This window comes from Pseudorca crassidens, chromosome 17 (genome assembly GCF_039906515.1).
Source record: "Pseudorca crassidens isolate mPseCra1 chromosome 17, mPseCra1.hap1, whole genome shotgun sequence".
NCBI classification, from domain to species: Eukaryota; Metazoa; Chordata; class Mammalia; order Artiodactyla; family Delphinidae; genus Pseudorca; species Pseudorca crassidens.
In genome coordinates this window covers 5,064,466-5,092,076 of record NC_090312.1, presented here as the reverse complement: position 1 = coordinate 5,092,076, position 27,611 = coordinate 5,064,466, and the positions used below count along the sequence as shown (strand labels likewise).

General features: G+C 52.8%; 1 protein-coding gene across 3 annotated transcripts in view; it reads right to left on the bottom strand.

Annotated features, from left to right (window-relative positions):
- The window catches only part of COL22A1 (collagen type XXII alpha 1 chain), a 259,547-nt gene that overhangs the window by 91,408 nt on the left and 140,528 nt on the right, over nucleotides 1-27,611 (bottom strand). For all 3 annotated transcript variants that reach the window (XR_010936688.1, XM_067712824.1, XM_067712825.1), the window contains 9 exons: nucleotides 21,037-21,090; nucleotides 10,514-10,567; nucleotides 9,811-9,864; nucleotides 8,515-8,568; nucleotides 7,513-7,566; nucleotides 4,767-4,811; nucleotides 4,169-4,213; nucleotides 3,657-3,710; nucleotides 456-497 (listed from right to left, as the gene is read on the bottom strand). Coding sequence is in view for 2 of the 3 variants with exons in the window: in XM_067712824.1 (XP_067568925.1) it covers nucleotides 456-497; nucleotides 3,657-3,710; nucleotides 4,169-4,213; nucleotides 4,767-4,811; nucleotides 7,513-7,566; nucleotides 8,515-8,568; nucleotides 9,811-9,864; nucleotides 10,514-10,567; nucleotides 21,037-21,090 (456 nt within the window). In the remaining variant the exon portion in view is untranslated. The remainder of the gene's footprint in view (nucleotides 1-455; nucleotides 498-3,656; nucleotides 3,711-4,168; nucleotides 4,214-4,766; nucleotides 4,812-7,512; nucleotides 7,567-8,514; nucleotides 8,569-9,810; nucleotides 9,865-10,513; nucleotides 10,568-21,036; nucleotides 21,091-27,611) is intronic.

Here is a 27,611-nt window from a genome sequence, read left to right as displayed (position 1 = left end):
CAAGTCTTTTTGACATTAAATAACGTGTCTAAGACCGCAGTGCTGGTGAACGGCACAGCCGGGATTCAAACCCACTTTTATCCTGGCTCCAAAGCCCACGCTGTTACTACTCATCCCGAACTCACAACGCCCACCTTCAGACACGCGAGGGGTAGAAGCGCGAGTCGTGGCTGTATATCTGTGTTGTAGTCTTACCCTGGACAAATGGCTTCTCGTCTCTGGACCTCTGTTTCCCCATAGGCAAGAGGTGGGTATGTCCGCTCAGGGTCTAGCCAGTGTTCTAATAAACAGTAACCGTGCTTGCTGACGAAAATCAATCAGTAAGCACAAGGTGGTTCCTAGTGAAGCTTACGCATTTTTGGATTACAGGACCTGACAGACTCCCTTAAAAAGATACTTATAACTAAGTGGTATGTGTGCAGAAGGAGAAAGGGTTAGAAGCAGAGTTAACTTACAGTTCCAGGTAATCCCGGGGGGCCTGCTGGACCCGTTTCACCCTAGATGAAGAAATGGAAAATAAATTACCATTAACCCTCTGCCAGCTCTGCCTGTCCCGGGATACCTTTCCCAAGACAACAGAATCCCCCACCCCACATCTACCTGATAGATAGATAGATTCCAAATTATAAAATACTGCAGACACATCAGAACTTTATTTTGAGAAGTGTCTATGCTGGTATGTGTAGCTGTAGATCGTCTATATCACTAAATACTATTCCATGGTGCACATGGAAATAAAGTGATCCATGATCCAACTTTTTTTTAAAGTATAAAATACTTCTTTTTTATTTACACCTTTAACAGATAACCAATTGTTTAAAGCAAAAACAGTAACAATGTACTATAGGTGTTAGAACACAGGTAGAAGTAAATGTATGACAACAATGGCACAAAAGCTAAAAGGGAGAAATGAAGATATACTGTTATATGGTTCGTACATTTATACATGAAGTGGTATACTAGCACTTAGAGATTTAGTTGTGGTAAGTTAAAGACATCTACTAGAAACTTCAAAGCAATCACTAAAATAAAACAAAGGAGAGACAGAACTAATTAACCAACGAAGGTAATAAAATGGACACGATCCACCTCCCTGTTGATGACATTTACGTGATTTCCCACCTGCTGCAGCCATAACGTGGTGCCGCCAACCTCTCCACACTGTGCACTGGAGCCCAAGGGCTTGAGCGCCCTTAGGAACTCCCCTGGGCCCTGCCCCACCCTCTTCGAAGGGGACAGGCTCTTCTCAGGGGCCTGACGGGTGACTATGACATTCCTGTAAACAGCACAGGCTTGGGAGTTGAATCACCTGAGCTTGAAACCTAACTCTACCATTTTATATATGTTATTCTACTTCCGTCAGCTCGTCTTCCTCTGCGCAAAATAATGACAATAGTACGTCCAGCTCACAGCATCATCTGGGGGCTGAGTGAGATCGTCAGCGAGGGCCCACTGAGGAGAAAATTGTTACTACATTTGCCCCGAGGAAAAGAGGTCACTGGCTATTCCACCAGGAGGTGCGGTCCCCAAAGCCCGTCATCCCATGTGAGCCACGATGGTGTCAGGACATGGATGTTGAGGCCCAGGTGTGTTCCGAGCAGCCCAGGGTCAGGCCTGTTGCAGGCCTGGGTCCACTCATGGTTATTAGCAGACAAATGAATGAATAAAGTTGGCTTAGAGAGAGGAAAGGCTGCTCTTAGTAACAATAATATGATAATAAAATGTAGTTACACAGTCTTCTATGATTATTTCTATGGTTATATAGGATTTAGCCGCAGGTACGACTTACTTTTCTACAGGCATTAACGCCTCTAATCTCCGTCTAAATGCCTGTAACAGAGGTGCTTCCGTGTCCCATTCCACGGAAGCTACCACGCTTACTCACCTGCCCAAAGTCACACAGCCAGCAAATGGCTCAGGCTGGCTTTAAACTCAGAATCCAAGTCCTGAACTACTCACTGTGCAGCATTTCCCTGACTAAAGTTCCAGAAGCTTCAGAGAGAAGAACCCTTTCTCAGCGCTATTTGCATTATCCGAGTTTACCCGATTCTCTTGACACTGTCGACCTCGTGCTCCAAAACCAATCTCATCCAAACCAATTTACCCTCCATTAAAAAGTCCAAATGACCAAAGCTGAGCGTGTCCCAGTGGAACGTATGAATAGACATAAACAAGAAGAGGGTTGGAGAGCGTCTCTAACCCCGAGAGCCTCAAGGCCACCTTTCTGGAGAAGCCTCCCCCGCCCCCAGGGCTGCGGGGTGAAGGAAGGGCCAGTGGGCCAGTGGGGCACAGCCCAGGCGGCTCTCTGACTTACAGGAAGATGCTTGGCTGGAGAAGGGTCTTTGAGTTTTGCAGTTAATGTGACCGGCCTTGGTTCCCATCCCAGCTTCTCCGTAGTTTAACTCTCTGAGCGCTAGCTGACACAGACGCAGTATCACCCTACTTTCCAAGATGCCCTGGGGACAAAATTCTCACAGTGGCTGGTGGGGAGAAAGTGGACCAGAGAACTGAGGCAGGGGTGCTCAAGGCACAGTCAGAAGGGGGCAATGTTGCCTGAATGTCTTATTTTAGATTTTTTATTTTGACCAGAATTGTCTATTATTACATATTTCTCTAGGGGAAAAGAAAAGCAGGCCAGATTCTTCGGAAGCTTGAATGTGATTCTGCTGTGGCCCTGGCAACTCTGCCAAAGCAGTAACACGGGCTTAATGGTCTCGCTGAGTCCTCTGCATTCTGGAAATGAGTTTCTCAAATAAAAACTGCTTTCTGAAAAGTCCAGGAGAGCAGCAGGCCTGAATGGCTCACCCACCAAAGCTCTTTCCATTCCAGGATCTCTATTTATAGATCGCAGGTCTGTCCAGGACAAAGCCCTCAGCCTTCAGCCCGAGACAGGCGGACGGGAGTTGAGAAAGGTCGAGGGCAGAACCCTGGAGGGGATGAGCGTGCAAACTTGGGAGAACAAGGTGACAGCACCGCGCCGGACAGGGGCACCAGGGCCCCTCGGGGGTGTGGCCGCTCCTCAGGTTCCCCTCAGGCCAGGCTGGTGTGAGGTGAGGACCTGGTCAGAGCCAGGACGCTGGGCCCAGACTGAGGTCGGGTCTTGGCTCCACCACCCTCCATTCAAGCAGCCCTGGGAAAGCGGCTTGGCCTTTCTGTGCCTCAGTTTCCTCCTTTATAAACTGGGGGTGTTGCTGATAACATGACCCCTCTCCGGTTGTCACGAGTGTCACTTAAGTCACTACACGTGCAGTGCTTCCCACGGTCCTGGCACACAGCGGGCCCCGACCCCCGTGGGCTGGCTCCTGAAGGCTGACTGTATTCATTATTCTCCACCATTTCACAGAACAGACTCGAGCATCCACCGATTTCGGTATCCGTGAGGGGCTCCTGGAACCACCTGCCCGCGGATTCAGCTTGTGTCAGCATCACGCAGGGAGGCAGCAAGGGAGGCACAAGGCGGCCAGCAAGAGAGGCACAAGGAGGTCAGATGAGATCTCAGAACCACACCGGGTAGAACCAGGACTGTACGCCAGGCCACCACCATGACTCCAAGGAGTTGCCCTCTCCACGGAACCGCAGGCAACGCACAGAAACTACAGAAGGGACGCTCTGCGGCTCACGGAGCGGATGACCAGGACAACGACAGGAGCTCCTACCTTTGCACCTCGGTCACCTTTCGGTCCCGGGAGTCCCAGTTCCCCTTTCTCTCCCTACAGAGAAAGATAAAATAAGGAAACATTAGCACTCACCAGAGTGTAACGGCCGCCTCTTCCAGGTGAGAGCAAGGGGACCTTGGGCAAAGTATTGTGTTTTTCTTCCCAACCTGCCCTGCCGTGGTGAAAACCAAGTTCAAGGGACAGCCTGTCAGGTGCGTGTGAAGCACCGAATTCTGCACCTGACAGGTAACAGCCCCAACCGTTCCCACACATTTCACCTGAAGCTGCTCCACCCTTTTCAGAGAGACCCCGCAGCCACCGTCCTTCTGCTCCAGCCCTCGGACCAGAGCGGCCTGATCCCCTTCCTTTTCTCTTCCATGAACACTGAGGAAATATGCTCTAATCCCAGCCTGAATCACCACCCATCCCCCCAGGGTCGAAGACTGCAAAGGGGGCTTCTCTCCTCGGGCACAGGCACGTGACCCTGCTGGGAAGACACTGCTGCCACTCACCTGTTCTCCTTTCTCTCCCCTCACGCCTGGGAGCCCTGCCTGTCCCTGTGGAAAGAACACGGCATCCCTGTTCAGTGGGCTCTCAGCAAGGGGGCTCTCCCGTGGTCCAGGGTGAGGGAACTGTGCTCTCTACCGCCTGCCATCCGGCCCCCCAGACACCTCTGGCTCAGCGGGGGTAACGTGGAAAGCAAATTCGAGCAAGTCTGCTCATGGGGAGTCCCCACGTGGTCCTCACTTTGCTACTCCCTCCCCAGGAACCCGTTTCGCCTCTCTTGCTGTCTGACTCCTCCTTCCTCTGGATCAGCCACGAGGTCACCTCCTGGCCCCCTCTCCTGACATCCCCCAAGTCTGAGCGAGAGGGACTCCTATGCCCCCCCCACCTGCATGGCCCCACTCGCTGCACCTGTTCAACTGCTCTTGGCCAGTGGTGGTGACCCCAGTACCCACCACAGCGACAGATGCGTAGGACATGCCGACCGTCATGGGGTAAGTAAACGAGCGCACGATGGGAAGGTCGTGAGCTCCAGGGAGACAAGTGACACGAGGCGTAGCGTATACTAACAAACGCACGCACTGAACGAATGAAGGTGGAACAGACCTTCTCTCCAGGTCGGCCTGCCGGGCCCTGCTCCCCAACTTCACCCTGGAGATAAAATAACAGACACCCCATCATTTTCCACTCGCATTGCAGAGATGGCCGTCATCCCAGCTGGTCCCACACCCTTAGAGCCCCCGTCAGCCACAACCCTCGATTCTCACACAAGCAGCACAAGCATCACAGGCTTTGAAGACCCGAGCGGTTCGCCTTTCTGGAGAGAGGGCGTCCACACTCCCTCACGCTGTCTTCTGCTTCCCTCAAAAGAAACAGCTTCTGGAGTTGCCCTGACAGCATTTAAACAGGTTGAGTCCACTCATCCTGAATCTAAACACTTACAGCTCAAAACAACAAGGAGGGGCTTCCCTGGTGGCGCAGTGGTTGAGAGCCCGCCTGCCGATGCAGGGGACACGGGTTCGTGCCCCGGTCCGGGAAGATCCCACATGCTGCTAGGATGGTCACACCTTTGCAGTGGGAAAGGTGCTGGGGGGCTGAGTTTGGGTAGAAAGCATTTCGAAGGCCACCTGAAGTGCTTCCTGAATCCTAAGCCAAAGCACAGCCCATGGAGAGCCGGGCAGCGTCCGGAATTCTTGACACGAGCCAAAGAGGCGATGCATCCGCTCATCCCACAACCAGTCCCTTCTCTGGGCTGACTCAAGACCCGCCGCGTCCAGGACGCAGCCATCATCTTCTTTGAAGATATTTATCTTTAGCTGGCATGTTGTCAAGATAAAGTAACTAGGACTCCTGCCAGGTCTCCTCTGAAGTTACAAAGTATGTCCTAAAAGCATCATAACGGCAGAAACTCACAATTTTGAACTTTCTAGATAAATTTTTTTCAAGTATCACACTAGAAATCGTACAAAAATGACACGTGAGCTGTAGTAACAGACCTCTCTGAACCTTCCAGCCATTAGGGGTGAACATACACACAAAACACGGAGAAGGAAAGATGAAAGGAACCCCCGAGGGCACCTCAGTTTCACCCCAATACTTCTGACTGATCACCTTCACCCACAGAATCGTGCACAGGGAACTCGATGGGAACAGATTCTTCTGAAGACTATTGAACGGAATGTGAAAATTCACACGGTGTAAGCCCAGAAGGGTGTGGCAACTCAGAGATTGGAGGAAACACAGCTCTAAGGTACGGGGGACTCCACAAAACCACGGAGTCCAAAAAGGAGAGTAACAGGGAGCGACGCAAATGCTGCAAGTTCCTTCTGGGAAATGCCTGAATTTCAGTCAATCCCTCAGACCCTGGAAGGTGGCCTTGGTGCTTCTAAGACCACGTGGTTCACCTCTAACCAGCACCTCAGGGCAGAGCATGCGTGCTTCGTCCATGCTGTGACAAAACACAGCAAGTCACACATCAGTCACTGGGCATCATTATACATGTTTTTTTAAACCATGAATGTTGAGTCTTAAAACACGAAGGGCCGCTGTGCTCGCAGGTGGCAGTGGCGGCTCGCTGTGTGCCGACGGGGGCAGGGGCCAATAATCAGAGTCTGGGGACCAGGGCGGGCGGGAGCCTCCCGGTGGGCACTCTGCACACTGAGTCCCGCCGGCGGGCGTCCTTGAGACAGCTTCGGTGCGTTATAACCTGCGGTTTCCATCTGGTCTGAAGAATGCTCGCTCCTTGAAAAAGCGAGGCAGCAGGGAACCCAGGGCCCCGGGATTTACCCATCGGCCCTTCACTGGCCAGCAAGGTGAGTCCAGGCCGCAGCTGTGCCCTCGCTGGGCGGTTTGTGACCCACCCTCCACCCAGTGAGCCCTCGCCGAGAGCCCGCCAGGTGCCTGCCTGTGGGCCAGGGGTGGGAGCTGGTGGCCGAGAGCGGGTCACTGCCTTAACTAGCGCTTAACCCAGTAGACTCGGAGGCCCTGTGACGGGAGGGAGAGGGCTCCCCATGCGCTCGGCTGTGTGCACACACGCCTCTCCGGAAGCAAGGCGCTGTGCACACGCACACACCGTGTACACACCCACGCCACCCCCCCATACACATACAGATACGCACACACGTACATACGTTCACCACACACACACATGCCACACCACACATATACATACAGATACACGCCACCCCCCCATACACATACAGATACGCACACACATGCATGGCACACCACATATACACACACATGCATACACACACGCCACACCACATATATACATACAGACACACACACACGCACATACACACACACGCACGCAGAGTCCAGCCCTCTCTCTTCTGTACCCACTGCACCCGGAGCCCAGGCCACACCTGAGACGCTGAACTCTACAGATGAGCCCAGCCGCACTTCCTTGCTTCTATAGGGGTCAGGGGTCAGGGAGCATCGGAGGGAGGTAAAAGCTTAAGGGACAGGAGAGAGAGAGAGAGGAGGGGGTATTGACCCCCTTGCCTCTTCCCTCCCAGGACGAGCTAGGCAACGATGCTGGCCTTCTTCCCAAGGCTCCCGCTCTCTCGGGGGCTCTCTCCTCCAGCTACACGGCTCCCAGGTTCCAGGAACGCACTGCCCCCTTGCTCCTCTGCCCCAGGGGTGGCATCCATTGTCACCAGTCCAGGGTGTGTCACCATGGACCCCCTGACCCCGCCCTCGGCCTTTCAAACAGCCCCTCTGCAATGACCCCGGCTGTTTCCTGCCACACTCCAGCTCATACAGATGCTGGGCCCTGTCAGCTGAGGTTCACACACAGCCCCAAACACACCGTTTAGAATAACAGACGTGATGGGGAAGGAGTCCCTACCCGCGGGCCAGGCTGTCCGGGCAAACCGTCTGCCCCTCTGTCTCCCAGGGCTCCCTGTAAGGAACACAAACGGAAGTAAACAGGAGGGGCTGGGCTTGGAGGAGACAGTCTCAGGACCAGGTCCAGGCTGGAAGGAAGAAAACTGCTGGGCCTTAGGTGTTACTGAAACTCTTCAAATGTGTGCGACCACGGCGACCAGAAACCGCAGCTCAAACCACTTCCTAGATGCCATATTCAACGGCTCTGCTTTCGATTTATAAAGACATAAGTGAACGGAAATGAGGGATGCAGAGGAGGGAAGATATTGCCTAAGTGCTTTTGAGATTACAAAATACTTGGTTAGCCCTTATCTTTTGTCTTGAAAGATGAGCGAGGAGGATGGAGAATATTTACATGAAATGCCCATAAAATTAAGTTGAATCCATACTTATTCTATATCTTGTCATGAAAAAGTTAAGCTTCTAAGTCTGCTTATGGAAAAGGATGATGAATTTTCCTATAACATCCAAAAGTTGCCTTTCGAGGACGGCTGACATTCACCCTTGAGCTTAACGTCTGTTATGAAAAGGTGAAGTTCACTTGTTAAAATTTTGGCTGTATGGTTTTTTAATTGTCCATCTGAAGTGGGTAGACTGTGAACTTGCGTCCCAATTTTATGATAGTTAACCTCTGACTCTTTCTTAATGATCTTACTGTAATGAGCCCCACCAGAGTATTTTCTAAACTGAAGTCTCTTATTATGTAAGAGTATCTGAAAGGCTTTTCTCCTTGCAAATAAAATACACACACATTTCTAACAGAATAATTTTAAAGTCCTAGGCCTCCAAATCCTTCCCCAGTTACCTAAGTAGGAATAAGGGGCTCGCCCATATCTGACCTTGGAAATCCAAACATTTCCAAGCCCGGCATGACTCGGAATCCAAACGTGATCCAAGGCCCAGGCAACCAACAATCAAAAATCTCTTCAGCTTCTGTGTTTTGGGTTCCCAAACTCACACCAACCTTTGGTCCTGGCAGGCCTGGGGGTCCGTTCAGCGCATCCTTTCCAGGAGGTCCCTGCGCCAAGAGGGAGAAAAACAGACCAACGTGAAAGGCACGGTTAGGGAAGCGCTGCACTGAGTTGCTGCAGCCGGAAGCTGGTCGGCATGGTGGGCGAGACACGCAGGACTGGTCCTGTGTTCCGGCTCTCCGGTGGCGCTCTCGCTGCTGTCAAGTGTCTGTGGGTGAAACTGTGTGGACCACGTGTTCAGGAACGTCTGTGGGTGACGGTTAACCACGTGTTCCAGGTTTGGACCCGTTCGCCTGAGAGTGGGCGTCACGGCCCTTAATTTACGTCGAGAGCCTTTGGCCTGGCCTGGAGCTCAACGGGGCCGAGCACGCTGGCATTCAGCAATCACGTCCCTTCATCTACAGCCACCAATGGAACTGTGGCCCAGTGACAAGGGGACAACCACTGTGTGCTGCACAGTCGAATTTCCCTCTGTCGCCTTTCTCCAGCGTCCCAACCCCCCGTCAGCTCTGTGGGTCGCACAGGCTTTCTGTGCCCACAGCCTTCCCCTCCTCTGCTGGCCCCATCAGAGAACCGGCGGTAACGAAATGCCTTCCGGACAAGCAGAGGCCCCCTGAGGTCCATCACCAGGCCTGGGAGGGCCCATCATGGTCACATGGTATCGGAAGCTCAAGGCCACGCCTACCATCCTGCCCTGAAGAGCTACAGGCCAAAACGGCAGGAGACACCCAGCTTCAGTCTGCACCCGCTTCCTTGTGTGGAGACATTAAGGTCTGATGAGCTCTACCCTCAGGACTTAAAGGAAGGAGAAGACCCAGACCCCCAGGATCTTTTCGGCTGGGAAAGAAGCAGCACCATCGGCACAGTGACAGGAAGAGCTCTGCTGCACCCTGGACCGTGTCTCACGTCTCCTCCTCCATCACTTCTGCGACCCTCTGGCAGTGGCCCTACAGACGAGGAGCCACACTTTAAACAGCAAAGGACTTTTGAACGTCCCTTTGAGTTACAAGAGCACAGGCGGTGGCCTAGGGAGAGGGTGCTCCAGTCGGCATTCCGGCTGGGGCCATGGGGGAGCGGCCCCAGGAGACAGAGCACATACGTGACAGGCACCACGGAAGGAAGAAGGCAGGCTGGGTACCAGGGTCCTGGTCCTGCCGACAGGGAGGAAAGGGCACGGAGCGTCACCCGCTGGAAAGCGGCCTGGGGGGCAGCTGAAAGGGCCCGGCCACTCCCGTCACAGAGGATGGGGGAGACGGGACAGTGCAGGGAGGGATGCCCTGGTCACTCACCGCCTGCCCAGGGTGCCCAGGTTTTCCTGGGAAGCCGATCTCTCCAGGCAAACCCTGAAAAGGGAACCAGAGGGGAACCTTCAGTCTGACCTCTTCCGAGCATCAGCTCACTTCTCCCAGCACCTCTCCTGGCAGGAGCCCAGGTCTCCAGCTCTGACGAGGGCACCCAGGGGTGGATACCGCTCGGGGGCACCTGGCTGTCCTTGGTGTGGGCCACGGTGAGATGTGGAATCGTCACACCTCCAAGGCTGGCCGGCGCAGGGCTCGTCTGGTCTGCAGTCGGGGCCACCGGCACCTTCATTCCTGCCTGGCGGGATGGGTGGAAACACCTCCCTCTGCCCCACCCAGTGGGACCCCATCCCTCCGCTTGGCCTACAGGGAACTTTCCCAGAGGGCTCCTGAAATGCGGGAGGGGAGACAAACCACCCGCTCCTGAAAGACCTCAGAAGGACGACCCCAGCCCCGTGTGTCTCTCCCCCTGCATCTCTAGCAGCAGCCAACGATGCGCTGTGTAGCTCAGATGCTATTTCCAATCGAAGGGGCTGCAGGGCTGGCTGCCGGGGGGGCCCTCCTTGCTCATGCCTTTGCTCTGCTCTCAGACAAAGAGCGAACACGTGGCTCTGCACCACGATGTCCCCGGCTCCCAGGGCCACAAACCCTCCATCTAAGTGCCCTGGGGAGAGAAAATCAAAACCAATCTCACCGGGGGGCCTCCGGGTCCAGGGGGGCCTGGGACGCCAGGTGGTCCTGGGGGGCCCTGCAGAGAAAGAGCACAGCCTGGGTTACAAACGTGCGTGGAGCAGCCTCCTGGTGACACTGTCCTCTGAGAGGGGAGAGGGATGGGGACCAGTGAAAGGGGGGTTCCGCCGCTTTACTTGAAATACTGCATTTTTTCAACAAAAAGTAACAAGAGCAAAAAGAGAAGGTCTGAAGTAAAATTTGCAAAACGGTAACGTGTGTACTGTCTGGCTGGTGGGATAATTTAACTGTCTGTTATATCATCCATTCCAATACATATTTAAAATATGTGAGCATTTAAAATAAATACGTATGTGCGTGAACACACATACACACGATGGGTTAACCCATTAACAAAAAGCTTCTAGAACAGTGGTTCCCAAGCATCATTCAGCATCGAATCACCTGGGGTGAATCAAGAGATCTGTTCAAACCCTCTCTCTCTCCACTACACACGTTCTAGGAGATGCACCTCTGGCCTTTGTTTGTCCAGGTGTCTCTCCAAATATGCCCTCCCTCCCCTGTCTCGCTGCTCGGATGGATGTCTCCACCTTTCTGAAATCTCCTGCAATTCCCCAGGCAGAATTAATCGCTCCCTCCCCCAAGCCGAAGGCCAGTGCAACAGTTCTCATCTGACCCCCGGGCCCCCGAAGGCAGAGCCCCCCTCTTGCTGCCCCCCGCATCTCATCTTGCACAGCAACAAGCCCAGGGCTTGGAATAGAGCAGGTGCTCAGTAAGCGTTTGGAGAAGTCAACTGCATTGAACACAGCTGAGGAGAGCGCTGTGCATTCCGAGAGAACAATACATCGCCACTGGAGGACGATAAATACTAAAAAATGGCCAAGGTTACCGCTTCCGCGGACAGTTCCCTTTTCTCCCTCTGGGGGCGCTGGTGAGTCAACAAAGGGCAGAGAACGGCGACGTTTACAGAAGAGAACTTTTTGGTGGCACCTGGACCTGGTTTTCCACGTAGCTCGCTCAGTGCTGGAGAGCCTTTGGGGAGAACGTCTACTTTTATTAGGAGACATCTGCTTGGGGCTGGAGCAACTGAATGGCCAGGCAGAGCTGGACAGTGGCCCGGGTGGGTACAGATGCAAGGTCCCCCTAATGGATGAGGGCAGAGGTGGGGGAGGGCACCAAAGGCGGCTGGTGACCTCCCCCCCATCGTGGCTCAGTCCTGCTCCAGCTCAGCTCCGCTCACCTCCCGGCAGAGCAGGAGCCCTGCAGGTGGCACTCCCAGGACCCACCCCTCCATAAGGCATGTTCCAGTTGACCTTTTTACATCGCCCTGACCTCTGAGGCTCTCACAGCAACCTCAACCCCACGGAACTCATCCAAGGCCCCTTCTCCCCTCAGGCAGCTCTCTCTGAGAGCAAATGGGATACACTTAGCTTTCATCCCTCCTTACACTCCCTGTGATGCTGACGGCCCCTGGAATGCACTGGCCTCTTTCAAAGTGATCGTTCCAGGAAGCTGGCCTCCTGACCCGCTTATGACGCTGACCTTGTTTCCCCTTCCTCCTCCGTCTCCTGCAAACGTCCCTGCGGGCTGCTACCGTTTGTTTGTTTCACTCTCACAGCACGTTAGGGTAGACAGATCTCCAGGGATCCTCTACTGGAAATTAAACCTCCTTGTTTAACAATAAAGAAACCTGAGGCTCAGAGAGGGTAAGGGCCCCATCTGAGGTCACACAGCCATCGTCTCCAGTGGATCCTGAGCAGTCCAGCTGCTGCAGAACCACCTGGGAAGCGCGTCGTAAATACAGGTAAACAGGCCCCTTGACTGGACTCTAAGGCACAGGTCTGGGACAAATTTGAGGGGCCAGTGACTTCGGAACACTCCCCAGGTACCTGTGGAGAGCATCCAGGTCTGAGAATTACCTGTCTGGACCAACTCCATGCAGCACCCTAACTACCATCCTCACTGCTGCTAATACTACAAGCCCAGGGTTCCAGCAGGGACCCTGGCAAGAAGGGAGCAGGAAGCACAGGTGTAGGAGGCCGAGGGGGCAGCGCCCTCCGTTTAGGGTTTACTCTGCCCTGAGCTACACGCATTTCACCTCATCTTAATCCTCACGCTAATCCTTTCGGGCGGGCCCTGTTCATCCCGTTTTGAAGATGAGGAACTGGAACCTGGAGGAAAGGGAACCGGCATCAGACACGGTGGCATCCAGCACAGTGTCCCTGGTCCTTCACCCCCTCCCTTGTGAAGTGTCTGCCAAGCTCCCCGCCCGCCACAGCCAGTCCACCCTTAAACAGCCTCATCTCCTAAAAGACTGTCTGCGCGTTACATGAACTTGGGGCTTTCAAGCCCAGCTCTGTGATCTCCGAGTCCACCACCTTCATAGGACCACGGCACCCGGGTCGTTTCTCTGCAGGCGGTATGGGTTAATGAGTATCTGCCTGTTTGATGCTACCAGCTCAGGGCCGAGAGCAGAATCCCACACGGTCATCAAATAACCACCGCAAGGGCCTTACAAAGAGGCGGCGCTGGAGGGAGTGGGACAGCCGCTCCAGACGCGGCCACACAAGGGGCTGGCCAGTGGCCGTGGCTTCCTTTCCAGCCGGCCAGGGGTGCCCTGCAAGTCCCAGCGGGAAATGTTAGGGTGAGGGGTGGACAGCAGTCAGGATTCAATTAGAGCCAGCCTGCCCCGTGGACGCTGCCCCGGGGCCACACTGTGGCCATCAACGGCACAGTGTACATCTTCCTCCCAGGAAGGCTGTGTCCAGCCCCGCCAGGTCAGAGTGGACTCAGCTCCAGCGAAACTCTGTTTGTTTCTGATACCAGCGCCTCTGCAAGCCAGGGGCAGGGAGTGCTGGGGAGATGTGGGTGCACAGGCCCGTCAGCCATCTACACCTGGCACTCTCAGCCAGCAGGGAGCAAACTGGAATTTTAGGGCACCTAGCATACGCCTGGCCTTCTCCGAGGTCTCTACACACAGGGCGCCATGACCTCGGTGGTCCCTGACTCCCTGGCTGTGAGCCCCGGCACTCAGGGTCCACACGCTGCAGGAGCTGATTGTCAAGGGCGCGAGTGGAACCCCAGATATGCCGCCTCCTATCCACGTGGCGAGCTCCTGGCCTTGTGGAGGTCCACTTCCCCGTGCTCTGCAATGGGGGTATGAATCCTACAGCCCCAAGACTGAACATGACGATGCAGGAGGACAAGAGGTCCGGGCCTGGTCGCTGAGGGAACAGAGCAGTGGGGTGCATGCCCCATGACGTGCACCCCGATTGTCCCAGGCTATGTGGCAGCCTCCGTCCTCTCACGGCCTGCATGTGCAAATGTTCTAGAGAATGTTCTCCCTCCCCCAGGAGGCTTCAGAGGCAAGGAAACCTCACATCTGTCACCACCAGCAAAAGGGCAGCGTGTTCATGAGTGAGAAGCATCATGGAGTCTGGGGGCACAGGAGCCCCGGGTGGAAGACGAGGTGTCGGTGGGCGACAGGATGCTGGCAGCACCCGCTAATGCCACGGAGGGGAGCGGGGAGTGGGGAGCGAGCAGGCAGAAGCTTCGGTCCTTACATCAGAGGCCTCTGCAGAGTCCTGGGGCCTCTGGAGAAGCGGCTTCTGGAGATCCAGACGGCGGGGGTAGAGGTCCTTCCTCCAGTCCACACATATCGGGCACCTTCCGTGTTCCCTCCGGATCTCCAGGTGACCCAGCCCTCCCTTCCAGAAGACTGCAGTCTTGCAGAGTAAATGAAACGCAAGCCCGTGACCTCCTGGGAAAGCCGTGGGCTCGGCATCAAAGGCAGACGGTTAAATTCCGAGCAGCTGTTTGACTCGAGGCACAGTATTTGGTTTATCCAAAGCCTGGTTTCTAAGCATACAGAGTAGCAGGTACAATAATACTTTCTTTTCGGAGTTTTTGTAGCAAACCCCTGGGTCCTGGCACGTGGAAGAACTCATGAGATATTTGTTGAATCTAATTAAAAATATAGAAAATGACAACAAAGAAGAAAGGTGCTCTAACTGCACAGAAATCAAGTACAGACATAGTGGGGAAATCGGGGATCAGTCCAGAGGGTAGCGTGAGTTTGGTCTTGGAGGGCAAAATGGGGCCTTGGCAAACGAGGTGGGGTCCAAGAGGGCGGGCACCTCACGTGGACGGAGCAGGACAAAGGGGAACAGGCGGCTCGGCATGAATGGGATGCCCAGTAAGAACAGGAAGCAGAGGCCCCTAAAACTAGGCCGCAAGTCTGGGGTCTGAAAAGTCCGGCTTTGTCTTTGAGGCAGCTCAGAATAACAGAGGTGTTCTAGAAGACAGACACAGTCAGGTCTGTGCTTAGGAAGACATTCTGCTGTCCTTAGGGTCACTAGGGAGAAGGAATCCTGGAAGAGACAGACCAGGAGACAGTGAAGCCATGGCGTAGGCAAGACGCCAGTGAGGCTGGGCCCACCGCTAAGTGGACGGTGGGGAGGGACGCAGACCAGTGAGGCTGGGCCAGTGCTAAGTGGACGGCGGGGAGGGATGCGGACCAGGGGGGGTCTGCACGGCAGTTCAGCGGTGACAGGTGAGCATCTGGCGGGGGTTGGATGCTACCTGAGACACTAAAAGGAGGAGAGGCTTTTCCAGGGGAAGCCTGCAGGGGAAGGAAGAGATGTGGGGTGGGGGTGCGGGGGAGGGGTTAGTCTGGGATGTGAGTTACAGGCCCTTCAGAGCCTCAACTAGAGAGAGATTCCCATGGGGTAGCTGGGGGCGTGAGGAGAGTGCCGGACCCAGCGATGCCGCTGGTGGAAGGCTGTGGTGCGGCGTTTGCGTCTCCCGGATCCTAGCGCACTCCACAGAGCTGAGCGCGACGTCAGCTGCCTGATGGTGCACGCGGCACTTCTGAATCTTCCAGTGGCCTTGGGGGCCTTACCCGTGACGGGCAACAACTACTGTTTAGATGGGACTAATCGCCCCCCAGACTTCTGGTTGACTTTAATTAGTCCCCCCACTTTATCTTCTCTTTCGCCTGAAAATAAGTTAAACAAAACCCCAAACAGAAAGGCCATCTGAGTCACTTAGTTGGTAAGTTTCCAAATGAAACTAGATGGCTCATGACTAAATCAAAGCAATTTATGAATTTTCTGTTTTGTTCTGCACGTACTGGCTTTGGGATTTTTAGGCACGAAGCTGCCTTCCTTCCACCAAAACAAAACAAAACAAAAAACAAAAACCCCTGCTTGCTACAAGCTTCACTATTCACCATAGCCATGACGTGGAAACAACCTAAATGTCCATCAGCAGATGAATGGATAATGAAGATGTGGTACATATATACAATGGCATACTACTTGGTCATAAAAAAGAATGAAATAATACCATTTGCAGCAACATGGATGGACCTAGAAGTTATCATACTAAATGAAGTAAGTCAGACAAAGACAAATATCATATGATGTCACTTACATGTGGAATCTAAAAAAAAATGATACGAACGAACTTATTTACAAAACAGAAACAGACTCACAGACATGGAAAACAGACGTGTAGTTGCCAAGGTGGGGGGAGGATGCAGTGGGAGTTTGGGGTGAGCAGATGCAAACTATTATGTACAGGATGGATAAACAACAAGGTCCTACTGTACGGCACAGGGAGCTGCAGTCAACAGCCTGGGATAAACCACATGGAAAAGAATATGAAAAAGAATGTGTATACACGTAACTGAGTCACTCTGCTGTACAGCAGAAATGAACACAACACTGTACGTCAACTACACTTCGATAAACTTGTTTAAAAAGCGGCTTGAAACCCAAAGACTCTGCACTATTACGCCTCTTTCATAGGTGAGGACATTATTAGGGTTTCAGGAAAGAAACGTGGCTAAAGGGAAGTCAAGGCTGAAAGGCCAGTCTCCGTGCGGCCAGGGACTCTCCGAGGAGCCAGAGGCAAGTCACCCTCCACTCGTCACTGATGCAGACGTTGTGCGCGGACCAGGCGGAAACCAGGGTTCCAAGGACTTGTGTCCGGAGGCGCGTCCTGCGTGCGTGTGTTGAGGGACACTCTCCTGAGCTCCCACCTGTACGTCAACCAGGGGTGCTTTGCATCTGTCTAGTTCATACGTGTGGCTTTTATTTTTAAAAAGCAGCTGTAAAGATTGGACAAACTGACTGCTACATTTTCTCCCAAGCTTTAGGGATGAAGTATGAAGAGTGGGAAATAACTTCAAAAAACAGAAACAGGGAGCGCCCAGCATCTTCCCACTGGATTTTAAGGCCCAGGAGGGCAGAGACCGTGTCTGGTTTTGTTCAGCATTTTATTCCCAGGGCACAGGGACGATGTTCAATCACCGTTTACCGAGGAAAGAGTATTAGGAGTGGAGGTAGAAACGAGGAGAAGGGAGGTGGCGGGGGGCAGGCGGATCCCTCAAGTCCTGGGCCACCGCCCGCTCTGCCCAGGGCACTCCCACAAGCCAGGATGCAGGATGTGGCTTGTCAGGCCCTGGAGGCGTTAGAAGCTGGTGAGGGGGCTGCGATGACAGAGAGAACAAGTGCGGAAGCAAGCGAAGGGACAATTTTGGGACTGGAAGTCCTAGGGTTGAAGTCAGCGTGACTGTAACTGACGGGCTGTCCTAGCTGGGGCTGGTCAAGGCAGGCCCCGCAGAAGGGGCCACGTTTAAGCTGAGAACTGAGTGGCCAGAAAGTCCGGGGAAGGGAGAACAGTGGGTTCAGGGGCCTGAGACTGGATGGACCTCCGTGCGTCGGCAGGACCGACGGGGTCAGTGTGAAGGAGTGAAGTGAGCAGGGGACGGGGACAGGGCCCCGGGGAAGGTGGTGGGGTGCCGCAGTGGGAGGGGGCAGCTGGGAGGCAGGTGCGTTGCTTCAGGGCTGGGGGCCAGGATGGCTGGGATCTGGGCTTTGGAATCGGGACAGCGAGAGCCCATCTGACTTGGTTGTGTTTGGAAGGAGAAGTGGACAAGACTCCACAGCAGGTCGGGTGTGTGGAGCGAAGGGACGAGGACGACCCTGAAGGACTGGATAGGTGATGGGGCCCTTTGCCAAGGCGGGGACGCTGCGGCGGGGAGCGCACCTGGACGGGGTGGGCACCAGCCGTCCTGCTGAAGAAGGCTGAGTGTTTGATGCGAGTGTCTGAGGCACCGGGTGGAGCTGCCCAGGGGCTGCAGCTCGGGGAAGGGCTACTGCAGAATTAAACGCAGACAGGAGAGAGTGATAAAAAAAGAGGGGTGGCCTCGTATGGCTGGATTAACGAAGGTGTGCGTGACACCAGCTCAGCTCATGGGAGGTTTGCACCCTCTTCTCTTTTTATCATCAATAAAAATACCTAAATAACCCATTCATCTAATTATGAAAGAGAGTGACAAATGAGCCAATAGATCTAAATGTTAACAAAATAACTGCTTTAATTATTACTAATAAAAAAACTATTTAATGACTATCAATTAACCGATAAGTCTACTTATTATTAATAGAACGTTTGATCCTCCTTAATACGATGGTGGCTAAACAGCTACTTAATGTGCTCAGTGATTACAGTGATGATGTATAAATAACCAATTAGCCCAATTATCGTTATGAATAATGGAATGGCAAATAACTATTCCTAATAGCCACCAAGTTCCAGTTGGAGTAGATTTATAAAACTGGATGGAATTTGAAGATGAATGAAAATTACTTGCACAGATTAGCACGGCAATCACACTCCCTGTGTGACGGTAATGTTTGCTTTTTCCGGAAGTTGTCCCTGACTGTGAGTCCTTCTCTCAGTATGTAACTCCAGGGGCACGATGACTGCCCCCCTCAGCAGGGTTCCTGGGTAGAGGCCCAGGACCTTGAACCCACTCAGCCGTCTGGGGTTGGCCCCTTCCCTGGCTGTGTTCCCGCCAACTCAAGAGGCTTCCTGCCCTCCTGACTGCAGCACCGTCTTTGCATAAACAGTTGCCCAGACCAGACACAGATTTCCACTTTTCCTGGGCTGCCAGGATACAGGAGCTACCACGTAGAATGTGTATACTGAGTCTAAAACATTCCAGCAGGTGAAAATTTTCATCTTGAAAGAGGCACCAAAAGCATCTTCTAGAATGCCAGCCGCCCTGGGGCTTGGCTCACTCTGAGGCCGCAGTGCTGGCTCTTCCCGTTACAAGCAAAGCTAATTAAACTCTGAGCTCAATTTCTTTAGACTGTAAATGGACTAAGCATTGCTTTCTCACAGGTGGTTATTACAGGTGGTTACATACACGATTATATATGAACACCAAGGAGAGTGTTTGACAAGAGCAGAAACTAAACATATGTGCCCTCTGCCCTCTTCTCATCAGAGCAGGAAACCATATGACTTAGTTTCTGCTGCAACAGAGCCAACCTTGATTTTCCAGATCAGCGCAGGGACCCTCCTCTGGGCCCGAGAGAGGCTGACGACCTCTCCCCCAGAGCCAGAGCTCTGAATACACCTCTCCCAGGACTCAGCTCAGAGGACTGTCAGACTCGACGTGCGTCTCTTTCTGCCCCGTGACGTCTGGCTCCTCTGGGCACGGACAGTGGCTGCCAGGTTTCCCGTCGCCAGGGCTGACTCTGCACGCAGCGGGTATTTAGTAAACTCCTGCTGAGTGAGTGAACCAATGAACCAATGAACCAATGCACGATGGCGAGCAGGAGAAAACCGTGGCCAGGCCCAGGGAAGGTGAGCATTCAGATATGTCAGGAAGGGGGAATTACAGAGATGGGCAGTGATCCACCGGGGAAACACTGCTCTCAGTGTGGGCGTGCTGGGCTTGAACGCAGCTTTGGGTCCATCGGGTGGTGATCCAACGCGGGGTGCCAGGTAGGACATATTATACACTCTACGTTGGTTCTGAACCACTGAGATCCCCGAATACATCGGGCGCCCTATTTCTGGCAAAACCCCTGCTGGGGGAAAGCTGACTGCGTTTTTATCCACAGCCCCAGCTCAATGCCTGGCATTCAGCCAAGATTTGCTGACGGAAAATGGTTTCAAAATTAAAAGTGAAAGAAAGAAATATATTTTCCAAAGTAGTCAACAAAAATTTATAGGGAAAAAAATCTGTAACTTAAAGCGATTTGACGGAGCTGGGCTTATGGTGAATTTTTGAAACACACAAGCTTTGCTCACTGGAAAGCAAGGTCATAAAACAAATGCAAAAACACTCTTTCACTATGAACATCAAAATGCCAGTGAATGTGTAATCTTTAGAAGACGGTGAGTAATGGCTGACTTTACAGGCCCTCAGCCCGGGCTGCAGCCTAACACAGACGCCAGGGACTGAAACGAAGCCTGGGATTCGTGTGCGGGGTGCCCGTCACACACCTCCCGTGTCAGCGTGGGAAAAGCGGGTTTTGGAAGTGCAGTTAGCAGTGTCCTCTGGGGGGTGCCTCCCCGACAATGTCAAAGGACAGTGTGGTCAACACCATGGGACTCGGGCACGGAGGTGGCGACGGCCCGGAACAGGCGGGCGCCGGAGCCGACCATTTACCGCAGCACAGGGGCGGCCCGTGGACGAGCCCTTAGTGATCCCACCTGCCTGCCTGCCTGCGGCCACCACACCCAGGAGGACAGGACAGCACCCTGCCCGGTGCTCTCTGCTCCTCCGGGACCCCCCGCCATCACCCGGGTCACATCCCCTCATCTTCTCTTCGAATCGCCCTCCCCTTTTACTTTTCTTGGTATTTGTGACAAATGATGAGGTTGAAGTTCAGAAGGTAAAGTGACTTGTCCAAGACGCCACAGCCAGAAAGGGGCCGAGGGCTGGGACTCTAACCTCCTAACCTCCCCCGCCCCCGCCCCCACAACTGGGCTTCCCCCCCAGCACACTGCTTCCCCAGGATTTACCAACCCTGCTCCGGGGGAGGCTGGGGCTGGGGACTGGGTGGCGAGCTTTGGTGCAAGGGGCAAAGGGAGAATGAAGGGAGCTCCGGCCTCCAGTGCCGGGCGCCTTGCTCTGTCCACACTAAGGTGTATGTGTCGGAGGCAGGGGGTGCTCAAGTGACACACACAGATGAGGGGGCCTGGGAGGGGGGGAGGTGTCTGCTGAGTGGCGCATGGCCCCGAGCGAGTCTCTGTGCATCTGCGAGGCTCACCCCTCGTCTGTGAAATGAGGTGACCCCGAGTCTGCCCACCTGGCGGGCTGGCTGTGGAGGTCCACAGGGGGCCACAAGGACAGCACACGTGAGGCTGTGTGGGAGTGGGGAGCTGGACGAAGCCTGGGGCCAGAGGACGTTACACCAGAGCTGAGTCTGAAAGCGGAGGGGGAGCGAGGCGAGGAGGGGCAGGGGGAGGAGATGAGGGTCTGCCCTCCTCCAGGCCTAAACCCCTCCAGGAGACCAAATGGCCATTCTCCCAGCACCTGAGATGGGAGGCAGGGGGAGCAAGGGGCAGAGGGAGGGCGAGTGTCCCACTGAACATTCTTTTTAATGCTCTGATGCGGTGACCATGCAAGATTCTGGTTACAACCTGAGAATCGTTACCCCATCACTTATTCAACCAGAGCAAGCAGTGTTGCTAGGAAGAGGATTTAAAGACAGTAATTACCTGCTGCCCCAGCAATCCAGGGATTCCAGGAGGGCCGGTCTCACCTTTCTTTCCCTGATATGGAATTTAAGAAAAAAAAAAAAAAGGTCATGAAGAACCCAGGGGTAAGACACGAGTAAAAACACAGACCTACTAGAGAATGGACATGAGGATATGGGGAGGGAGAAGGGTAAGCTGGGACAAAGTGAGAGAGAGGCATGGACATATATACTCTACCAAACGTAAAATAGATAGCTAGTGGGAAGCAGCCGCATAGCACAGGGAGATCAGCTCGGTGCTTTGTGACCACCTAGAGGGGTGGGATAGGGAGGGTGGGAGGGAGACGCAAGAGGGAGGGGATATGGGGATATATGTATATGTATAGCTGATTCACTTTCTTATAAAGCAGAAACTAACACACCATTGTAAAGCAATTATACTCCAATAAAGATGTTAAAAAAAAAAAAAAAAAGCAGCAGCCAAAATTAACAGGCAGGCAGCGCCCGGAGCCCGTCTAATGGCACGTCTGGGGCAGACTCCCTGATAACAGCCCGTCCCCCTCGGGATGCCCTAGGGGAAGCAGTGTGGGATTGGGAAGAAGTCTGGAGTCAGGGACGCTCCCCTTTGCATGCCGGCTCTGTAACTTGGATGATTTTGGTAACACATGGCCCCAAATTCAAAAAGTACAGCAAGGTTTACCTGAGAAAAATGTCCTTATCCTGTCCCCTGCCACTCAGTCCCTTTCCTTGAAAGCAAATAATCCTACCAGATGTTGGCTAATCTTTCCAGAGGCATTTTATGTTTAGGTAAGCTTTGCACACACACACACACACACACACACACACATTCTCTCCCTCTCCCCCTTTTTTTCTTTACAAACTGTAGCATGTCATTCAATCTACTGATAAACTAGGTTTTTTTCACTTAACAATTTAACCCAGATGCATCCTGTATCAGCACGTGGGGAGCCACTCCATTCCTTTCCACAGCTACATGGTTTTCACCATAAGGATGAAACGTGATACATTGCAACTCTGGGCAGGTAGGTCATTTGGACCATTTCTGCTCTTCTGCTGTTAGACTCCACACTGCTGTGCAGGACCCCAGCGGGTCATCCTGTGCGAGTGACCTGTCTCACTAAGCCTCAGAGTCTATCCCTTTGAACAGGGGTGAGGTGTGTGCTGCTTAGCTACACAGCACACGGCGTGCGTTGTGTTACAGCGGAATGTGAATGATGGAAGGCCCGTCTGTTTGCTTTCTTTTGCTCACAGTTGTTCTCATGACGTCAAAGCACTGCAGTCAGAAATGAAAAGTAAAACAAGACTCTGAATGAGAACCGCATTCCTTGAGTACCTGTTTTGTGTCAAACCCTCTTTTGGGGTTTCCCACATTTCCCTTACGTCTTTACTCTGCAGGACGCCCCTGTGATGCAGGTGTTCTCAGTCCCACTGGGAGGTGTGGAAACAGGTTCAGAGTCAAGTCTCACATGTGACACAGCTAGAATGTGACGGGGTTAAGATTCAGCCCCAGATCTGTGTGTGCTGGAGCCTGTACATGTGACTCTTACTTCCCAGGGCTCTGAAGATGACTAAAGTTCTACAAAATATCTCTATAATAGTCTAGACTGCTAGATTACAGGAGCTAGACGACATCAGCTCCTTCTCTCTTTCTGAAACCCTGGCCCTCTCCTGTCTCTGCCACTGGACACTCTGGTTTGTCCCCGTGTGCTCCCCCATCCCCAGAGGGAAGGTGTCTTTACGACCTTGGACCGTGCCAGCCCAGCCCTCCGGGGTCCCGTGGATCCCACCTTTTTCCCTCCCCTCCCCGCCACCATGTCTTGGGAGTGCGTAGTCGGTGCTGAGCCCAGGGAGCGGTCCTGGGGCACCTCCACCCACAACCTGCCCCAAGAGGCCCCTTCCAGGTGCTTCTGCCTGGAATGCTGGTTCCCAGGTGCCCACATGGCTCCATCCCTCAATTCCATCTGGTCTCTGCCAGACGTCCCCCTCACCCGAATGCCTTCTCTGACCGCGGTCCCCATCCCGCCCTCTCTCCCTGCCCCGCTGTATTTCCCTTTGTTTCTATCACCACCACATACACTGTTGACGTTCGTACCTGCCAACTGCCCGTCTACCCACTGGGATGCTCGTCTGAAAACAAGGACTGGCTCTGCTTTTCTTCAGTGCTACATCCACGGGCCCAGGACAAGGCCCGCCGCGTGGTGGAGACTCAATGAACATTCGCGGGCTGGATATGTAACTCGTCCCTTCGGGACTGATGTGGTCCTGAGCCAGGACAGTGGCAGTGGGAACAGCCATGAGAGGGTAGAGAGAAGGGCTGTTAGGGAGGAAAGCCGTTGGCAGACTTGCAGAGAGAGTGAGGGGGTCTGATTTAGAGGCCCCTGGACCTGCACCCCTTGAGCTGGAGCACATCAGCCTGGAAGGCGCGATCAGGTCTAGGTCAGGATGAGTTCCTCGACGCTTGTCAGGTAAAATTCAAAATGCAGTCACAGACACCTTCAGAAGGGAGCCGAGCCCAGGAGGAGTCCGTCTGGGCATCCGTCCTGCTCTGATTACTGAAATCATCGGGAGCTGACCATGAGAGAGCTGAGAATGGCCAGCTCCCCTTCCTCAGCGAATGGAAACAAGACCTCTTCAATTTTCTGTCTAGACGGACACCCCCTCCACCCGCTTCCAAGTTATGCCACAGCATTATTTCCAAGATGGATAAACCACTTCCCTTCGAGGTCAGCAAAACGGCCTGGTGAGTAGTCATCAGAATTCAGAACCCAGGCCAGAGACGTTTGGAGGAGAGGCTGAACGCAATGAAGGGCTAGAACATTTAGCGGTTGGTAAGCAAGGACCAGATGGAAGACGAAGGGATGAGAAGGTCTGGGCTGTGACTGAGCAGAATCACTAACTAAAGCGGCCACATCTGCTAGGGGACGCAGCTGCAGTTTCCCTCTTGCAGAGGACCCGCCACTGTTTGAGGGATGTATGAGTTCTCAGCAGCTCTTCGCTCTGCTGGAGCTTGGGGACTGTATGTAATGACACACTAATGCTCAGAAGACGAACACCTGAGACGATAAGGAAATGTGCAGAGGGCATGGAGTCAGGAGGTTCTCCAATGCCAGGGAAGTCAGTAAAATGGGCCTGAAAAAGGAGAATTATGGGCAGGTCGGAGAGGTGTGGTAGGAGATACAGAAATGCAAAGCAGTGCGTCCAGAGGAGCAGACATCCCGAGTGTTAGATTTTCAGCAAGAAGGAAAAAACCAAGATGATGGCAAGAGGCCAGAGGAAGAGAAAAGCATCAGAGATTCGTGATCGCGGCAGTGTCACAAGGCAGCCTCTCCCCCAAGAAAGGCATACGGTTCGTGGACCATCCATAAAGGGGCATCACCCAGAGAAATATCACGGTAACGGCTCTGTCCAGCTCCAGCACCTGCGCTCACATCTCCTCTACCCACAGTGTCCGGAGCTGCCCCGGTGCCTCTCAAAGCTCTCCTCCCTCACCTCCTGCAGCCACAGCCACGAGAGCTGACCCCGGTCACGTGCCCTGCCCCTGAGCCAAGCTGTGCCGGCAGGTTATTCTTCCATAAGGAGGAAAGAAGCTCTGTCCAAGTTACTTGCCGCCTCCTTATCTAAAAGACATAACATCTGAGTTTTATTTGGAAATTGACAGACCACGTGATTCTGACATGCCTTTTCAGTCTCGCATCCAGTGGCCATGTTCCCAACCCTAAGCAACAGCTCACGTGGGCTGCTTAGCCTGGCCCCAAAGACCCCAAGGACTCCTGGCCTCTGGAACTTGGCCCACCAAGCCACCTGTCTGTAGGACGCATACTCCATCTCAACTTGTCAAAGTCTTAGCCCAGTCCAGTGCCACCTCCTCCATGAAGTCCCAGCAATGATGAGAAATAATGGCAAAGTAGGGCAAAAACATAGTTGAGACGCATTCCCTGGTGTCACCCAAGAGCTCGTGAGCTAGAATCGCCAGGGATGGGGCATAAAGCTTTAAGTAAGTAGTTGCAAGGACTCGGTCACTCATTGTGATCAAAGGGAGTCTCTATGTTCTTTTCCCAACCCCTTTCCTCTACAATATTATAAGAAAAAGAGTTCTAAATCTGAGGTAGATGAGGACGGGCAAGCCATTTAAAACTTGCTGAATCTTAGTTTCCTCATGTGGAAAATTATAATCATTGTAATTATCTGAAAAGACAGTAGCAGAAGAAATAATTCAATATTTGAGGAAGTGATTTAAAAAGCATAACAAAGCGTCACGCAAATGTAATAGATAGTTATGAGAATGAGAAGGAAGATGACGGAGGCTCTGATGGAGAAGAAATGGTAACAGCAGAATTCTGCTCTTCTGAGTCCCCGGCGTGGGTGAGAGACCACATGTCAAGCAGAGTTGGTTTCAAAACCACCACCTCCCAGCAGTGCCACGGAGATTAAATAAGATAATGTCCACAAAGTGCTTAGCACAGGATCTGACATTAAGAAACACGTAGTGGTGGTGGTGCTGCTGGTGGTGGTGGTAGAGGTAATGGTGGCGGTGGAGGTGACAGTGATGGTGGAGGTGTTGATGTGTTGATGGTGGTGATTATGGTGCTGCTGGTGGTGGTGACGGTGGAGTTGACGATGGTGCTGATGGTGATGGTACTAGTGATGGAAGTGGTGCTGATGGTAATGGTGGTGATGGTGATGGTGATAATGTTACTGGTGGTGATGGTAAAGCTACTGGTGGATGTAGCAGCAGCTATGTACCCTCTGCATTTTGCACCCATACTTGGGTGTGGGGGTTTGAGATGTGCTGGCCAGCGCCAAGGTCTGCAGCCATACAGAACTGTTTGTTAACAATAAGCCGGTTCCTTGTCTTTTTCCTTTTCTGCTCTTTTAAACTGCTAGCCAACACAACGTCTGGATAAATGTTTGTAATTTATCACAAGGGCGGATATTTCAAGCCCTTCTGGATGCCAGGATGCTGAGCGAGACCAGTATTTCTGAGGCTGCCTGTCTGTCTGTGGAGAAGAGGGAAGCCTATAAATTCAAAAGAGCAATTCCTTCCCAGCCAGGACGCGTTAACACAGCCATGCGAGGGGCCATTACCCAATGAAAGGATTGCTTGTGCAAGTGGTTCTAATATGAGCCGTATGGTCTTTTTGCTCAGTCCCTGTTCTCCATGCCTCCAAATGCCAAACGTGATTATTTTCTACCGGTTAGAGCTGAAACCAGGTGCTCAGAGAAAACCTAGAGGGTCCTGAAATAAACCTGGCTCCACGCCACGAAAGGCATCCAACAGTGGCCTGCGAGCCAAATGATGCCATTACCATCTGGCAGAGCAGAGAAAGGCAGGAAAAAAGGCTTTACAAATGGAAAAGTAAAACACATTCAACCCAGGCTGCCACTTACAAAAGACCACTAGTGTTTCTCTCTCTCACATCTACTAGAAATCAGGGCTGATGGCCTGATCGCTGCAGCCACGGAAGACCCTCGGCTCCAAGGGCAGAAGCTAGAGATTAAAGTGACAGGAGCTCAGGGCATCCTTCAGAACACGCACTGGTAGTTATAAGGGGTCCTAGGTCTCTCCAAGGCTTCCGCCGAAAGGACTGCTAGTGTCCAGTTTAGAATTCTGGTGTGTAAGTGGACACACACACACCATTCTAAAGCAAAAACAGGAAAGGTTTGGAGCCAGGACAACCTGAGTTAATCCCTGCCTCACCATTTATAATCTGTGTGACGCTGGATAATCTGATTTATACCTTAAAGTCTTGGTTTCCTCATTTGCAGAATGGGATTAAAACTGCCAGACTTCATAGGATCCTTGTGAGAATTAAGTGAGAAACATGTGCAAAAAAAAAAAACAAAAGAAAAAACCTAAGTGCCTGCTATGCAATGACAATTCAACCAATATTATTTCCTTCCTACCTTATATTAGTTCTATACGTGTAGAGGTTCTGTTTTTAACATGTTTTTTTTTGTTTTTTTTGCGGTATGCGGGCCTCTCACTGTTGTGGCCTCTCCCGTTGCAGAGCACAGGCTCCGGACGCACAGGCTCAGCAGCCATGGCTCACGGGCCCAGCCGCTCCGCGGCATGTGGGATCTTCCCGGACCGGGGCGCGAACCCGCGTTCCCTGCATCGGCAGGCGGACTCTCAACCACTGCGCCACCAGGGAAGCCCTTAACATATGTTTTTAAAGCAACTGACACAGTCGGGCCCAGCAAGAGACATGTGGTGATCACTGCATCTCTAGGAAGAAGGGGAGCACCATATCTCATAGTGTCCCTTCTTCGGTTCTCACCTCTTGATAAGAGAGAAGAGAAGACAGAAGATATTAAGAGAATGATCAGAGGAACCAAAGAGGCTGTCCCCAGCTTGCGGGAGGGGCAGTGACAAAGCCCTGAGCAACCTTGAGCAGTTAGGTCATTTAATATTTCTGGACATTAAATTTCTCACTGTTGATCTCAGAGATTCCTTCCACCATGATGATTCTCTAGCTTAAACATTCCAAATTTTACATTGTTTAAATGTCTGACAACATGGAACTCTCTTAAGCAAAACTTTTTTCCCCCTCCTTTTTGTCCAGAGAGGAAAGAAGA